We start from the raw sequence: 13173 nt of genomic DNA, 5'->3' as shown, positions 1-13173 counted from the left end.
CTGTGTATGTCCGAAGGTAACGTATGCCATATGGTCACGCTTATGTATATTTAGAACTTTGTTTTAAGATCAAAGATAGCAGAAACAATGTTCATACCTTTATTTAACGAGTAACTCTATCTACAAAATACATATAATGTTTCCTGCATCATCCGTTTCAGTCCATCGGTACTAAAGCAAATGTATGCACTGGATATATTTCTTCGGGGAAATTGTCCTGAACAGAAGTCTTAATTATCTCTAATTTGGCTGCTTCAAATATTTTCTGCATCAAACCGACTGGGCGTGTCACAGACGAATCGTCATCGTCATATTCAATTTCGTCAGAAGATGTTATATTCTCCTTAATAACAATAACACCGTTTTCGGCCAAAGCCTCACTGCATCTTTCCAAAAAAGCAATTAAATCGTAATCGTTCAGATGACCGAGCACCCATTGGCACCAGATAACGTCGTAAGTTTTTTGCGGCTTGAACTGTTGGAGCCCGATTTGGTACACTGTTCCAAGTTTCTCATTGTCTTCGCCGATCAATTGTTTTGCGGTGCTAACGAACTTTTCGTCTTGTTCTACCAAATCTACCTTCTCAAATTTGGGGATCAGCAGGTTTTTGGCAATTCGCCCTATGCCCGCACCACAATCCAAAGCCAGTTTTGTGTTTGGCGGTTTGGGGAGGTTTAAAATGTAAGTTAGGAAGGCTTTCGAGCCGTCGAGGTCTGCGTCTGATATGTGGCCAAAACCGCCGAGTACTCCGTCGATCGTTGCTGGTACATTGGCCCAGTAACTTGCTGCTTTCTTGTAAAATGTTCTCTCCGTCTCGGTCATGTTTGTTGTTATTAACGTCATGAAAACTCATGTTGACGTGGTTGTGCCATGTCATTGTGTTTTCGTTTTTACGGCCAGTATTATTACTATTTTGAGTTTCTATTAGTGAGCTGTGAAAATATATTTTGTCTCTTTTTGTTGCAGGCGTTGATTGCGGCTGTGAATGAGACACCCGAGGAGGACATCCGCGATGCTCTGAAGGTGCAGACGGAGCATCAGTTGGCGCTCGTGCCGCGCGCGCCCAAAGTCATCAGGGACACTATTGCTTACAACACCACCATCAACACTGATGATACGGTATGTTACAAAAAGTCAACTTTAAGATTACTTCAGCCATGGGATGCCCACTGATGAATATCACGGCATCGGTCTACCCGAATGATTTCCAGATTGGCCGGTTCGCAGCTATTAATTACAATAGTCCAACCAAATGTAAAATTAGACACTGAACACTGAGCGTCTAGGTATAATTAACACGGTTTCCATTTAAAAACTGGTTTGAAAATTAGATAGTTACTTACCGTTTTTATCTAACCATAGCTAAAATTTTACTGAAGACCAATCTAAGATAAAACAATAAGTAGATACCGAAATGTTCTTCTTTTTTTTCTTCACTGATTCCTTGTAGCTCAACCATTTTTTGGTGTATTAATAGTTTTATTTTTATTAATTTAGGAGGAGTTACGTGCCCTGCGGCCTGATGGGACCATCGTAACTGAAACCCGACACACCAAGGAGCAAGAAAGACTCTTCGACGAAGAACTATCTAAAGAAGAAGTAAGGAACAATCTATAAATATTCATTGTACCTATTTATGATAGTTATTATCATCATCTTTAATTTAACATAATATGGTGGTTATTTTATATATATCTATTTTCGTAGTTATTCATATTCATGTAATGTGTTAATAATATGCCTTATTCCTTAATTCAACACCTGTAATAGTATTTTATGTATAGTTTTTTTGTAATAAAACAAACATTATTTGTTTGTAAACTTATAGGACGGACTAAGAAGCTTGTTCAACGCGTCCAGAACTCCTGTGCCAGATATTGTTTCTCGATCCCTCGCAGAGCACACGTGACGCCATATTTAAATAGAAGTGACCTTCTTAACATGGAGTCACGACGAGTAATGCATTTCGCGAGTCTTCTTTTTGGAGTAATAAATTATGAAAGTCCTCCCTACTTGTTTAACAAATTGAAATTTACGCAACGCCAATCACGTATTACAGATCGATTGATATGTCCTCCTTACAAGACTGCTGCTTTTCGTGGCAGCTTCAGGTACTTAGCAACAAAATGTTGGAACAACATTCCTCCACCAATTCGTAATAGTGACACAGTCAGAGCCTTCAAGGTAAAGTTAAAGTTACATCTATTATCTCTACAAAAGGATATCTAAAGTACCTACCTAAACGTATATAATATAAATATCTAAATGATTATACACACATAATTATATCTTTTCTCTCATAAAATATTTATTATTATTACTATACATTATATTCATTATAAGATGCTCCATAGCGCAAAATAGCACAAATAATGTACCCACCTACTTATTCTCCTTTCTTTATTTTAATATGTTGTGAGTTGTAACATTCGCTGTGGGCCAAGTGCCCCTCTCTCATGGTTTCTGCAGAATACCAGTGGCCGTAACGTGCTCCCGAGTACGTTATGGCTAGGGGTTGCAATCGAATATTCGAATATTCGAATATTCGAATTTAGATTCCAAATTTAATATTCGAATAGTGAATTAACATGTATTCGAATATTCGAATATTACAAAAATAAACAGAAAAGATAGAACGAAGACAACTTAGTGTTTGCAAATGTGGTCGGAGGCATCAAATACATATCACCAACTAAAAGAACTAATCATTGATACTTCCGACTTCATTGGTGAACACTAAGTTGTCTTGCGAAACCAAGGTTCCAAATTACCTGAAAGAGACAACTTTATTGAGCAAAGTCAGCTAACGATGCTGAAGACGGTGGACGGTAACGTTAAGTTCTGGGTGAGATCGAAAAGATTTATGGACAGCTACGTACCTCCAAACCTGTTAATAACTCAGCAACAGATGCAAGAGCTAGGTTAACGCGACACTATACCAAAAACATCTCGTATATCAGCCTATACGAGATTGATTAGGAAGGCTCTCAAACAGCTAAAGAAAAACAAGGCACCGGGTGATGACGGAATAACCTAGGAGCTTCTGAACGCGGGTGGAACACCGAAACTCGTTCCGTCTTACTCTAAGGAACAACGCCAGAGGCATGGGATAGAAGCGTGGTGATGCTTTTCTTAGACTATTAGAAGGCCTTTGATTCGATCGATACTTAGGCAGTGCTGCAGTCTCTTTAGCGGTGCCGTATTGACTATCGGTATATCGAGATGCTGAAATGCCTGTACAGAAACGCTACCATTTCGAGCCAAGTACAGGAGCAGAGCACGAGGGCGATTCCTCTGCAGCGAGGCGTGAGGCACCGAGATGTTATATCTCCGAAACCATTGACCGCTGCATTGGAAGACGCTTTCAAGCTCCTTGAATGGAAAGGATTAGCGAATATATCACTCAGCTTCGGTTTGCTGACGATATTGTGGTCATGGCAGAATCGCTTGAAGACCTCGGCACAATGCTCGAAGACCTTAATCGAGTCTCTCAACAGGCAGGCCTTCGGATGAACATGGACAAAACGAAGCTTAGGTCCAACGTCCATGTTTCGGTTGGAGCTCGATTCTCGAGACTGTTGTGCTGTGTTGACAAGTATGTCTTCCTCTGACAAACGATTCGGCTAGGTAGATTAAATTTCGAGAAAAAGGTAAATCGTCAAATCCAACTCGGCTGGGCAGCGTTCGGGAAACTATACAACATCTTTTCGTCCAAACACCTCAGTGCCTAAAGACGAAATTCTTCAATCAGTGTGTGTTACCTCTACCAGTGATGGCACACGGCTCGGAAACGTGGCCTCTTGCACAGCGTGCTATGGGGAGGGCTATGCTCAGTGTTTCTTTACGAGATTGAATCAGAAATGAGGAGATCCGTAAACGAACTAAAGTCGCTGACATAGCCCGATGGATTAGCAAGCTGAAGTGGCAATGGGCAGATCACATAGTACGCTGAAATGATGGCCGATGGGGCAGCAAGGTTCTGAAGTGGAGGCCACGTACCAAAAAGCGCAGCGTGGGACGTCCACCCACGAAGGTGGACCGAAGACCTCATATAGGTAGCGGGAAGGCTCTGGATACAGGCCGCTGCCAACCAGTCATTGTGGAAGTCATTGGGAGAGGCCTATGTTCAGCAGTGGACGTCCTATGACTGAAATGATGATGATGATGAGAATTTTATAACTGTTTTAATTTAAAAACTATTATTGTTAAATAGTTGAAGTATAGTTCCTAAAGCAATAAAACCAGCAATAAAACATTGATAATTTGAGTATTTTTTATTTTTTTTTAAAGTATTCGAATATTCGAATAATATTCGAATATCACTGAAAAAATATTCGAATATTCGAAATAGAAAACTATCGAATATTTGCAATCTCTAGTTATGGCCTCATACTGAGCAGAGACCAATTTGGTACAACAATTGTATTATTTCACTTTTTAATGTCAATGTGTATCATTATTTTAGTACCAAATAAACATTTTTTCTTTCTTTCTTTCTTTCGAAATGCAGTGTTGTTTTTTCATAAATTTTCATAATATTAAGTGGCCCCAATAACTCACATGTTTTGGTGGAAAAGCACTAAGATTAAGCTAGGTTAGTGCTAGGATGAATACTGGGACGAGTAAAAGTGCCTTTTAAAAGCCTCCTAAAAATAAAATGAGTTTTATTAGTTTTTTTTATGAGTACACCACAGTTGTAGTGAAGCCCGTGGGACGTCCAGAGTTATTTTTTAGATAACTTGAAACACTTCAATAATCGAACTGGAGACAGGAGACTGCTCTTACCATAGCTGTGCTACTTAAAAGATTTTTTTTTCTCCATCAGGCCAAATCACTCCGCAGCAACGAGAGCGTGGTGGAAGAGACTGGTGGAACGGAGCGGAGGAAGCGGGTGGACCTCGAGCGGAGCACCGACCTGATGGCGGGAGGCGTGCGGGTCGCCACTCACCTGCACTCCCGCACCCGGACTGAGGAAGGTATTATCTGAAAAATCTTACTTCTTAGGCCTCAGCCTCGAACTTAGCGGGCAGCGGGGCGGGAGCGGCGGCGGCGCTGGAGCGGGGCGGGCAAAGCAGACCCGTTCTCGAAACAAGCGGGCAGCTCGCGCGGCGCTTTAGCGGCGAAGTGTTGTGTTCGGGGTTGTGTTGTCGAGATATTTGTTTTTATTCGCAAACGAAATGTCTGAACAACGTCGACAATTTTATTTCGATTCAAATTTATTCCTAACCCTCGATTTATTGTGGGCAAAAGAAGGAGTGCGCTGCCCGCTCGTTGCCCGCTCCCTCGCCGCTGCCCGCTCGTTGCCCGCTGCCGCCCCGCTGCCGCGCCGCTGTTTTCGAGAACCGGTCTATTTGATTTTACGCATAAGATCCTGCCGCTCCCGCGCCGCCGCCGCCGCCGCCCCGCTGCCCGCTAAGTTCGAGGCTGAGGCCTTACTAATAATTTAAACGCGAAAGTTTGTATGGATGTCTGGAATTCTGGATGTCAACATGTTTGTTACTCTTTCACGCAAAAACTACTTAACGGATTTTGATGAAACTTTAGAGTATTATTGTTTATGACCCAGAATACATATACGCTGTAATTATGACGATCTGTGACAAAATAAATTTCCGAAGCCGCGGGCAAAAGCTAGTACTCTATAAAATGGATAAATAATACAGAAACCATATTCAATGGTGGTTCGAAGTCTAGAATACAGGAATCGGTGTCCTTTGAGGCAAAGAAGATACAACATACCTACTTTGTAATAATCATAGAATAAAAAATAACAGCGCTTCTTCCTTGAAACTGTGTTATTTAGATGATTTCATTTATAATATCTACGAAATTGTTATAATACTTTTTTATTAACTTTGTTTTTCGGTATTAAACAGTCGTAAAAAGTAGTTTTCGTTTTCTTGCAAGTTCTGCTTAGTTTTTTTTTTAAATTTCAATACATTCAATAATATTCTGAATATTTTAAGTATAAGGTACCTATCTAAAATTATATTATTTGTTCACAGCTGAGAGGGAAGGCAGACCAAACATGGACGATGATTGGGATAGTTTGTCTGTTCGCATGCGACGACAGCGCCGTCTTCGTCACAGCGGTGAGTAGTGTAACTAGATCGTTTCTGATATGCTTTTTTTGTTGTGCTTTTTATAGCACTATGTTGTACTTAGCTGGTGGTTCTACTACTCGCCACTAGATGGCGTTGATAAGACACTTAATATTAATTGAAATCGAGAGATGTCGCCACTTATTTTTAATTTTATAAAAAAACATGAACGTAATAAAAATTGCGAGACAATTTAAAAATAAAACTGTCTCGCTATTTTTACTTTTACACGATCAAGTGTTATGTGCAGTAGAAGTGGTCAATTATAAGATCCATTCATATTCTCATTTTCGTGTAAGTAGCATAGGTACCTACCTAGATGCGATTTTACAATAATTCACCGGCAAATTTTTAGAGCTTTTTATTGTAATTTTTTTATTGAAAAGTTATTTTGATGAACTCGGACAGGTATTTAGGTAGGTACTAAGTAGTTAATTTAAAGAAAATTGTCACTTGCATTCTTACTTATAGCACAGCTTATAGGCCTAGATAGTTATTTATCATCATCATCATCATTTCAGCCACAGGACGTCCTACTGCTGAACCAACATAGGCCTCCTCCAATGATTTCCATTTTGCCCGTCTACTATCTAAAACTTAGAGCAAACATCAAAAATCTGTCAAACTCCATACAAAAAACACCGATTTATGTTAAGTTACAGTTAAAGTAAGTTGGTGCAACTCAGCATTAGTCTTGTTTGATCAAATTCAAAGGGTTTTGAAAATTTGACACCGCAGTATCATCGCTATAAGAAGAGATATTTAAAATATTCAAATGTTAGTCAGTATTCGAGTATTATGTTAATGGGTCTCGTGAATGTGACCATTTTAGTGCTGAGTGCCGGCCTTGATGCCTTCCGCGTCGCTCTCAATAATCGTTAAGGCCTATCCTCTGGCATAATTAAGCAAACGCAACTATCTCTGTAAAGATAGTCGCAATATAGGGTTTCCTAAATTGGTAATAACTGCAAACTTTCTTGACCAGAATGACCATTTTGTTAAGAAATTAAGGCTAAATGATGAAACCATGATGACAATTCACAAAGCTTTTTTAAAATAGGCTTCTTCTTAATCAGTTTTCCGGCTCTATCATAATATGCCTTAATTTTGGAAAGCACAATAACGTCATTTATGTAGGTATTTCTTCTTCTATTCGGTTACTATTCCTGAAAAAGACTTCGTTATCAGTAATTCAAACAAGTATGAAATAAATCAGGGTCCAAACTTGTAAACTTACTTGGGCCTTGAATAGATGCACAATAGTTGTCATATCAAGTCTACACTCGTAGCTGGGGCTTATTTCTGCATATCGATTGCGATAAAACGGTCGTTCTCAATCATTCAATTAGGAATATTTTTAGAAGAAAAGATACTAGATATTTACCTTCATCGAAACCATTTTGCAATCGGCTTTGGGAAGGCATTATATTCAGTAGTGGACGTCAGACTACTGAAATAGGTAATGATGATGATGATGAATTTTCAGCTAACGACTTTAAATCGTTTAACTTTAGGATTGCCATGGTCTCCCTAAAAGTTCTCGCGGTCAAGCTAAGTTCTGATAGAACTTATAACATGCTACTTTTTTGAAACGGACAAGTACCTACTTATATCTTGTTATCGTGCAATTTTGATGGCAAAAAAAAAATTTTATGCGGATAATAGTGCAAAATTTTATTAGAACGTAGAATTTTTCATTATTTTTTTTACCATTTTCATGAAGTTCTATCACACTCGTTTCTCACTCTTCATTGGTCATTACTCATTCGCTTCGTTAGAGCTACAAACTACAGTTAGGTTACTAGTGTTTTTCCAATCAAACTAATTGTTTAATTAAGTCTCCTATTAACCATAGACACTGCAGGTGAACAGGTACTTACTGCCCACGGCGCTAAGCGAGGTGTCTTATAAGGAAACTGGCTGCCACCTGTAATTAATTCGCATACCTATTGGCTCCAGAATCAATTGGTAAAACAGACATGTCTGTTAATCCATTTAAAATTGACTTTATTAAGGATTAGCTAGAAATATAAGGGATCTGTATATCTCTACCAAATAAAAGGTATTAGACAGAAGGAGTCACATAATTTCGCATTTATTTTACTATGCAAAATGCGACAAACCAGTTTGGACGATTCGACGAACTCTCAAATTAGACCAAAAAAGCTAAGAACAAGAACATCAAGAGCATTTTTTTTCTCTCATAATAAAAGGGTGCTTGTACTGTATTTTCGACGTTTCTAAAACCTAGAGCTGTTCTAATTTCAAATAACAGAGTTCAACTGTTTTTTGTAAACAGAGTTAGTTGTAACATTTCCTAAACCTAGAGCTGTTCTAATTAAAAAAAATAGAATTCAACTGTTTTTTGTATATCTGTTAGAGGTGTACGTTTCCTAAAGCTAGAGCTGTTCTAATTTCAAAAAATAGAATTCAACTGTTTTTGTTGTTGTGGCGTATTCAAACTGGCCAGCATAAACATACAACTTCATACTAGCGTCCATCGCCAGTTATGGCTAGTCATTGGGCCTACGCAAACCGAGAGGTCGCCTTTGGCACGACGTGTCGGAATCCTCTATTTACATCGGCTTTTGTATGGTCAGACCCATAATTTGAAGGTATTCCTTTGTTAATGAGGGCAAATTAAAATACGATGGAAAACGTAACTGTCGAATTATGGGTAGCCGTGAAGTAAAGTTATGAAGGTTTCAGGATTTGGCAATGAGAATATTGAAAAATACGTTTGCCAATACAGTTTTTTTTGTTATATGAATAAATGCACCATAAAATTATAAAAGCGCACCAAAGACAAGACTTCTTTGCTAGAGGTCCTTCCATATTTGTAAATAAATATTTATAACATCCAGCAAATCTTGCTTTGATAAATATACATTCGAGACCACATTCCGGTTGTTTAATTTTTATTTGAAAGTAATCTTCTTTTTATACTCATCCAATTATAGTTTACAAATCCTAAGTTATGCTGATGGCTACAAATTAAAATAAAAGAACCTAAGCTGGCCACAACAACACGGCTTCGGGAGCACCTATTGCTTGGGATTTCGTATATTTGGTGTGTTTTTAATTTTATTGAGCAAAAAAGGGTGTGTCGTTTAATGATTGCAGCGATGGCCCGGACCCACTTCTGCTCACATAAACTTTCTCAACTTGTCTGTCTTGTTTTATTGCACATCTGATTTCATGTGCTCATCTCTCGATTTCAACATTTACAACTAAAAATACGTCGGACCTATAAATTCTGTTCTAATGGCACTCATGCAACTGGATAACCTGATTACGTAATTTAGTAAAGGCAAAAATTGTATTGAATATCAGTAATCAACAATCAAGCCTCTCAGATAGCTTAGTATACAGTGTGTATGTTACATAATACTATGAGTATAATACAGACACATCGTAAAGCAATAGTGACCCAAAAATTAATATTCAGTGAATAATTTGCTCTGCTACTGTCTCACCGCGGTTAAGTAAAGATGTCTCGATGTTTACAACGCATTGACCTTCAGTGGTTTGGCAAACTTATTGACTGAACGGTTACGCCATAGCAAGTGTGCGCTAGGATGCTGTCGCGCGGGCACTCGAGCGTGCGGCGCGTCGCGGGCGCCCGTGTCGATCGCATTTCCATAATATACTTAATATACCCGAAACCTTAAGTGTTGACCTTCTTTCAGACCACGACAAGGACTACACGAAACGCCCTCTCGACTTCGACATCGAAGAGGAAACGCGCAAGAAGGAAACGTCCAAGTGGCTCGAGAGCCACTTCGGCAGCGACTCCCGATCGTCACACGACTCCATTGCCGAAGAAATTGGAAAGCGCCCGGAACCCACGTTTTACGTCAAGAACAAAACAGCAAACGACGAGGGCTACTACGGGAAAACGTCATCTTCAGTGCCACCGCCACCAGTGTACGGAGACCGCGTTTTAAGAAAAACAAAATCGTCGACACCCTCCGACGAGCGTGTGCCAGCCTCAGTGAACAGGACAGGGGGATACTTTAAGGGAGTAGCAGATTGGTCCCAAAGACGTGCAAGTAAACCCAGGATGCCGGAACCACGAAGCTCATCGCCGTCACCTCCGACGGTGCGCTCGCCATATGCCAGCGACGACCGGCTAAACGGCTCCTCCCCTAGACACGTATACGGGAAACGCGAATCGCCTCAAGGGAGGTCATCGCCGATCGGCCGCCGTCACCCGCCCTCGCGCGACGACTCCGCCTACGTATCTTCGTCGACAATGCACAGCCCACCACGTGGTTCCCCATTCCGTCCACTAGAAGCCGACCGCTCCTTCCGCGAGCCGTCAGTCGAGGACGACTACAGACCTGTAGCACCTGAGCGAAAACGTCATCTGAAGCAGCGATTGTCTGAGGAGCATCGTTACGACAGTGGTTACAGAAGTTCGTCACGCAACGAGAATTCGGGGCGATCGCGTGATAGCAGGGAAGAGGGAGCGACAGAGCCTCCGCCCGATTACTCCCCGCCGAGAGAGCGTCGCGGCAGTTCAGATAGGGATCGCACCCCACCTCGTAGACGCGATCGGGACGAGCGGAAACAAAATCAGAAAACTCGTTTCGCTGATAGCGGTCGCCGCCCGTCCCCGGCTCGGAAGTCTATGGGTTCGGCAATCGGGAACTCGATCAGGAAGTTGGTGGGGAAGATTCGCTCGGCGTCTGCGGAGAGGCGCGCGCGGTGGCGGAACTCGCGCTCGCCGTCGCCGGAGCACTCCTCGCGGACTTACAAGCAGTACAGTGGAGACTTGGCGCCGCCGGTCGCGCCTCCACACCGCTACTACCTCGGGGAGGACCCCTTCGCCCCCAGCATCTACGGCCGCGAGCACAAGTACGAGGGCAGTTCGAGACGCGCGGCCGCTGGCGACGCCCGCGACCACCGAGACCGGTAAGTTGACATTGCTCCTTTATATTCCACCCACACCGATCACAATCCTCATAACATTTTATTGTATACCAAAAAAGATAATACACCATTCGCACTACGTTTTAAAGTTGTACAAATCGTTAATCGATATAGAAGTGTGATTAAAATCGGAATGGACCTTAAATAGAATCTTGTCGTACAACGAAGCCGTTCTCCGCCTACACTGAGGCTAGAGGCATAAAATTTAATTAATGTTCCATGTTCCAATATTATCATAAGCTTAAGGTAATATTCTAGGGCTCAATATAAATATTGTGCTGTTGATATAATGTTGTGTGTATTGAATGGCTCGTTTCTGTTGGTATAAGATACGCGTGTTGTTGGTGTAGTTTATTAAAGACAAAATGGTATACAGGGTGTAATAGATAATTTGAACAAAACTTATATGGTGCGTTCAGATGATGCCCCTAAGTTGTATTACCAGTATTACAGACATACACCTACTATATTTCTCAATATTTAGACATTGATTGTTGAATATGATTCTATATCATTTGGTACATTAAGTAAGTTTTTCGTGTTAGGGGAATAATTATTAGTGTCCGATAACTAAGTAAATTTAATGTTTTAATTTGTCAACTGCCTCTAAACGATATGCGAGTTTATTCCATCTTTAGATTTAACCCATATTTTTCTGATCTTATCTTATATGTTAGAAATTCTTGTTGATAAACTAGTTCTTATAAGAAAATAGGATTCATAGTTCATATACCATAGAATATGATTAAAAATACACAATATTGATTTAAACATTTATACCTATTCATTGCGCAATACATACAATCCTTTGTTCATATTAAAAGAACTTGCAATAGCACTAATGTAGTAAAAAGTAGTATTTTGTTGGGCTAGATTCCCAATAAACCGAAATCGCTCACATTTGGGTAGTCTGTCATTTTATCACAATCACATTATAATTGAATTGCCATTATTTTATTAGCCTTATGGCTAGGTAAAGACAAAGATAAATCGTTAACTTAATGCCAATCAAAACCGCGCAATATGTCACATCAATCAAGCGGCAACTACCAACTAGGGCATGCAATTCGGATATCCGGATATCCATATTATTCGGATATTCGCCACACTTATTATTCGAATAGCATTCTATGTAATTATTCGGTCTTTTCGAACAAAACGAATACGCCTTTCCTATTAAAAAATTTTAAAAATATCTGACCGCAAACTTATTAATAAAACTTAAAACTATTAAAACTGGAGGCAAGAAGTTAGCGGTAAGGTTAGATGAATGGACAAGTGCGCGCAATCGCAGATATCCCTTCAAGTGCCAACCAATATTCGCGAAAAAGGTTAAAGTGCCAGGCATATGGTTTCCAATGGTGCTAGTGTTATGGTGTAGTTATCTCCTGTGGTACTAAGATTTTTTGTTTGTAATAAATCAGCAGGAGTCCAGTGACTCAGTTGCCCTCAGTGGGCATCCGGTTTCTCAACTGTCCTAAAATCTACTAAGGATACTCCTGACTCTTTGCAGTCTGCTGAATAGGAAGCCTTCAATGGTCATAAGTTGTTGGACTGATGAGTTTGGATGATTTGAAAGTTTATCCTTGTAGCGGAATGTGTGGCTCTTTATTTCCTCTCTGACTGAGGGCAATGGCAAGTCCTGATAGATGAGCCTGTTGCTGATATACCACGGCATTTGGTAAATCAAACGTACGGCTTTTGTCTAAAAGTGCTCGATTATGTCGAGATTGGAGTTGGCAGCTGTTCCCCACAGCTGTATCCCGTAGGTCCAGATAGGTTTAAGGATAGTTTTGTAGACCATCATTTTACTACTGGTGTTCAGCTGTGACTGGACTCCGATAAGCCACATCATGTTTTTTAGTTTGGCATCTAGGTGCTTCCTCTTTGTCCATATTATATGCTTTCTCCAGGTTAGCCTGCGGTCCAAGTGCAAGCCCAGATACCTAACGTCCTCAGCGGCTCAGCCTGAGGTATTTGGATACCATTAAGTTTAACCGGTGTGGGCAGGAGTTTCTTCTGAGAGTGAAGGTTACATGAACATGCACAGATTTGAGTGAGAGTAAGGCCGTCACTGGATCGTCGTGTGTTGCCATTGTTACATTTTCGTTAGCAAAGGTTCCTGTGAATGTATTT

At 40.5% G+C, this 13173-nt stretch overlaps 2 protein-coding genes across 4 annotated transcripts in view; one reads left to right on the top strand and one right to left on the bottom strand.

Moving 5' to 3' along the window:
* The window catches only part of LOC135075097 (serine/arginine repetitive matrix protein 1), a 131027-nt gene that overhangs the window by 114969 nt on the left and 2885 nt on the right, over window positions 1-13173 (top strand). For all 3 annotated transcript variants that reach the window (XM_063969436.1, XM_063969435.1, XM_063969434.1), the window contains 5 exons: window positions 968-1120; window positions 1499-1600; window positions 4827-4977; window positions 6007-6093; window positions 9792-11019. In XM_063969436.1, the coding sequence (XP_063825506.1) occupies window positions 968-1120; window positions 1499-1600; window positions 4827-4977; window positions 6007-6093; window positions 9792-11019 (1721 nt within the window). The remainder of the gene's footprint in view (window positions 1-967; window positions 1121-1498; window positions 1601-4826; window positions 4978-6006; window positions 6094-9791; window positions 11020-13173) is intronic.
* LOC135075107 (N-terminal Xaa-Pro-Lys N-methyltransferase 1-like) lies at window positions 86-831 on the bottom strand. The gene has a single exon (XM_063969446.1). The coding sequence runs from the start codon at window positions 821-823 to the stop codon at window positions 158-160; it is 666 nt and encodes a 221-aa protein (XP_063825516.1). The 5' UTR covers window positions 824-831; the 3' UTR covers window positions 86-157.

The sequence above is a fragment of the Ostrinia nubilalis genome, chromosome 10, assembly GCF_963855985.1.
Source record: "Ostrinia nubilalis chromosome 10, ilOstNubi1.1, whole genome shotgun sequence".
NCBI classification, from domain to species: Eukaryota; Metazoa; Arthropoda; class Insecta; order Lepidoptera; family Crambidae; genus Ostrinia; species Ostrinia nubilalis.
Note: the sequence above shows the minus strand (reverse complement) of the source record. Positions and strands in the feature narration are given on the sequence as shown.

What these genes read in the sequence shown, in the direction of transcription:
- LOC135075107 (XM_063969446.1), bottom strand. Translation starts at nt 823, where the DNA reads ATGACCGAGACGGAGAGAACATTTTACAAGAAAGCAGCAAGTTACTGG.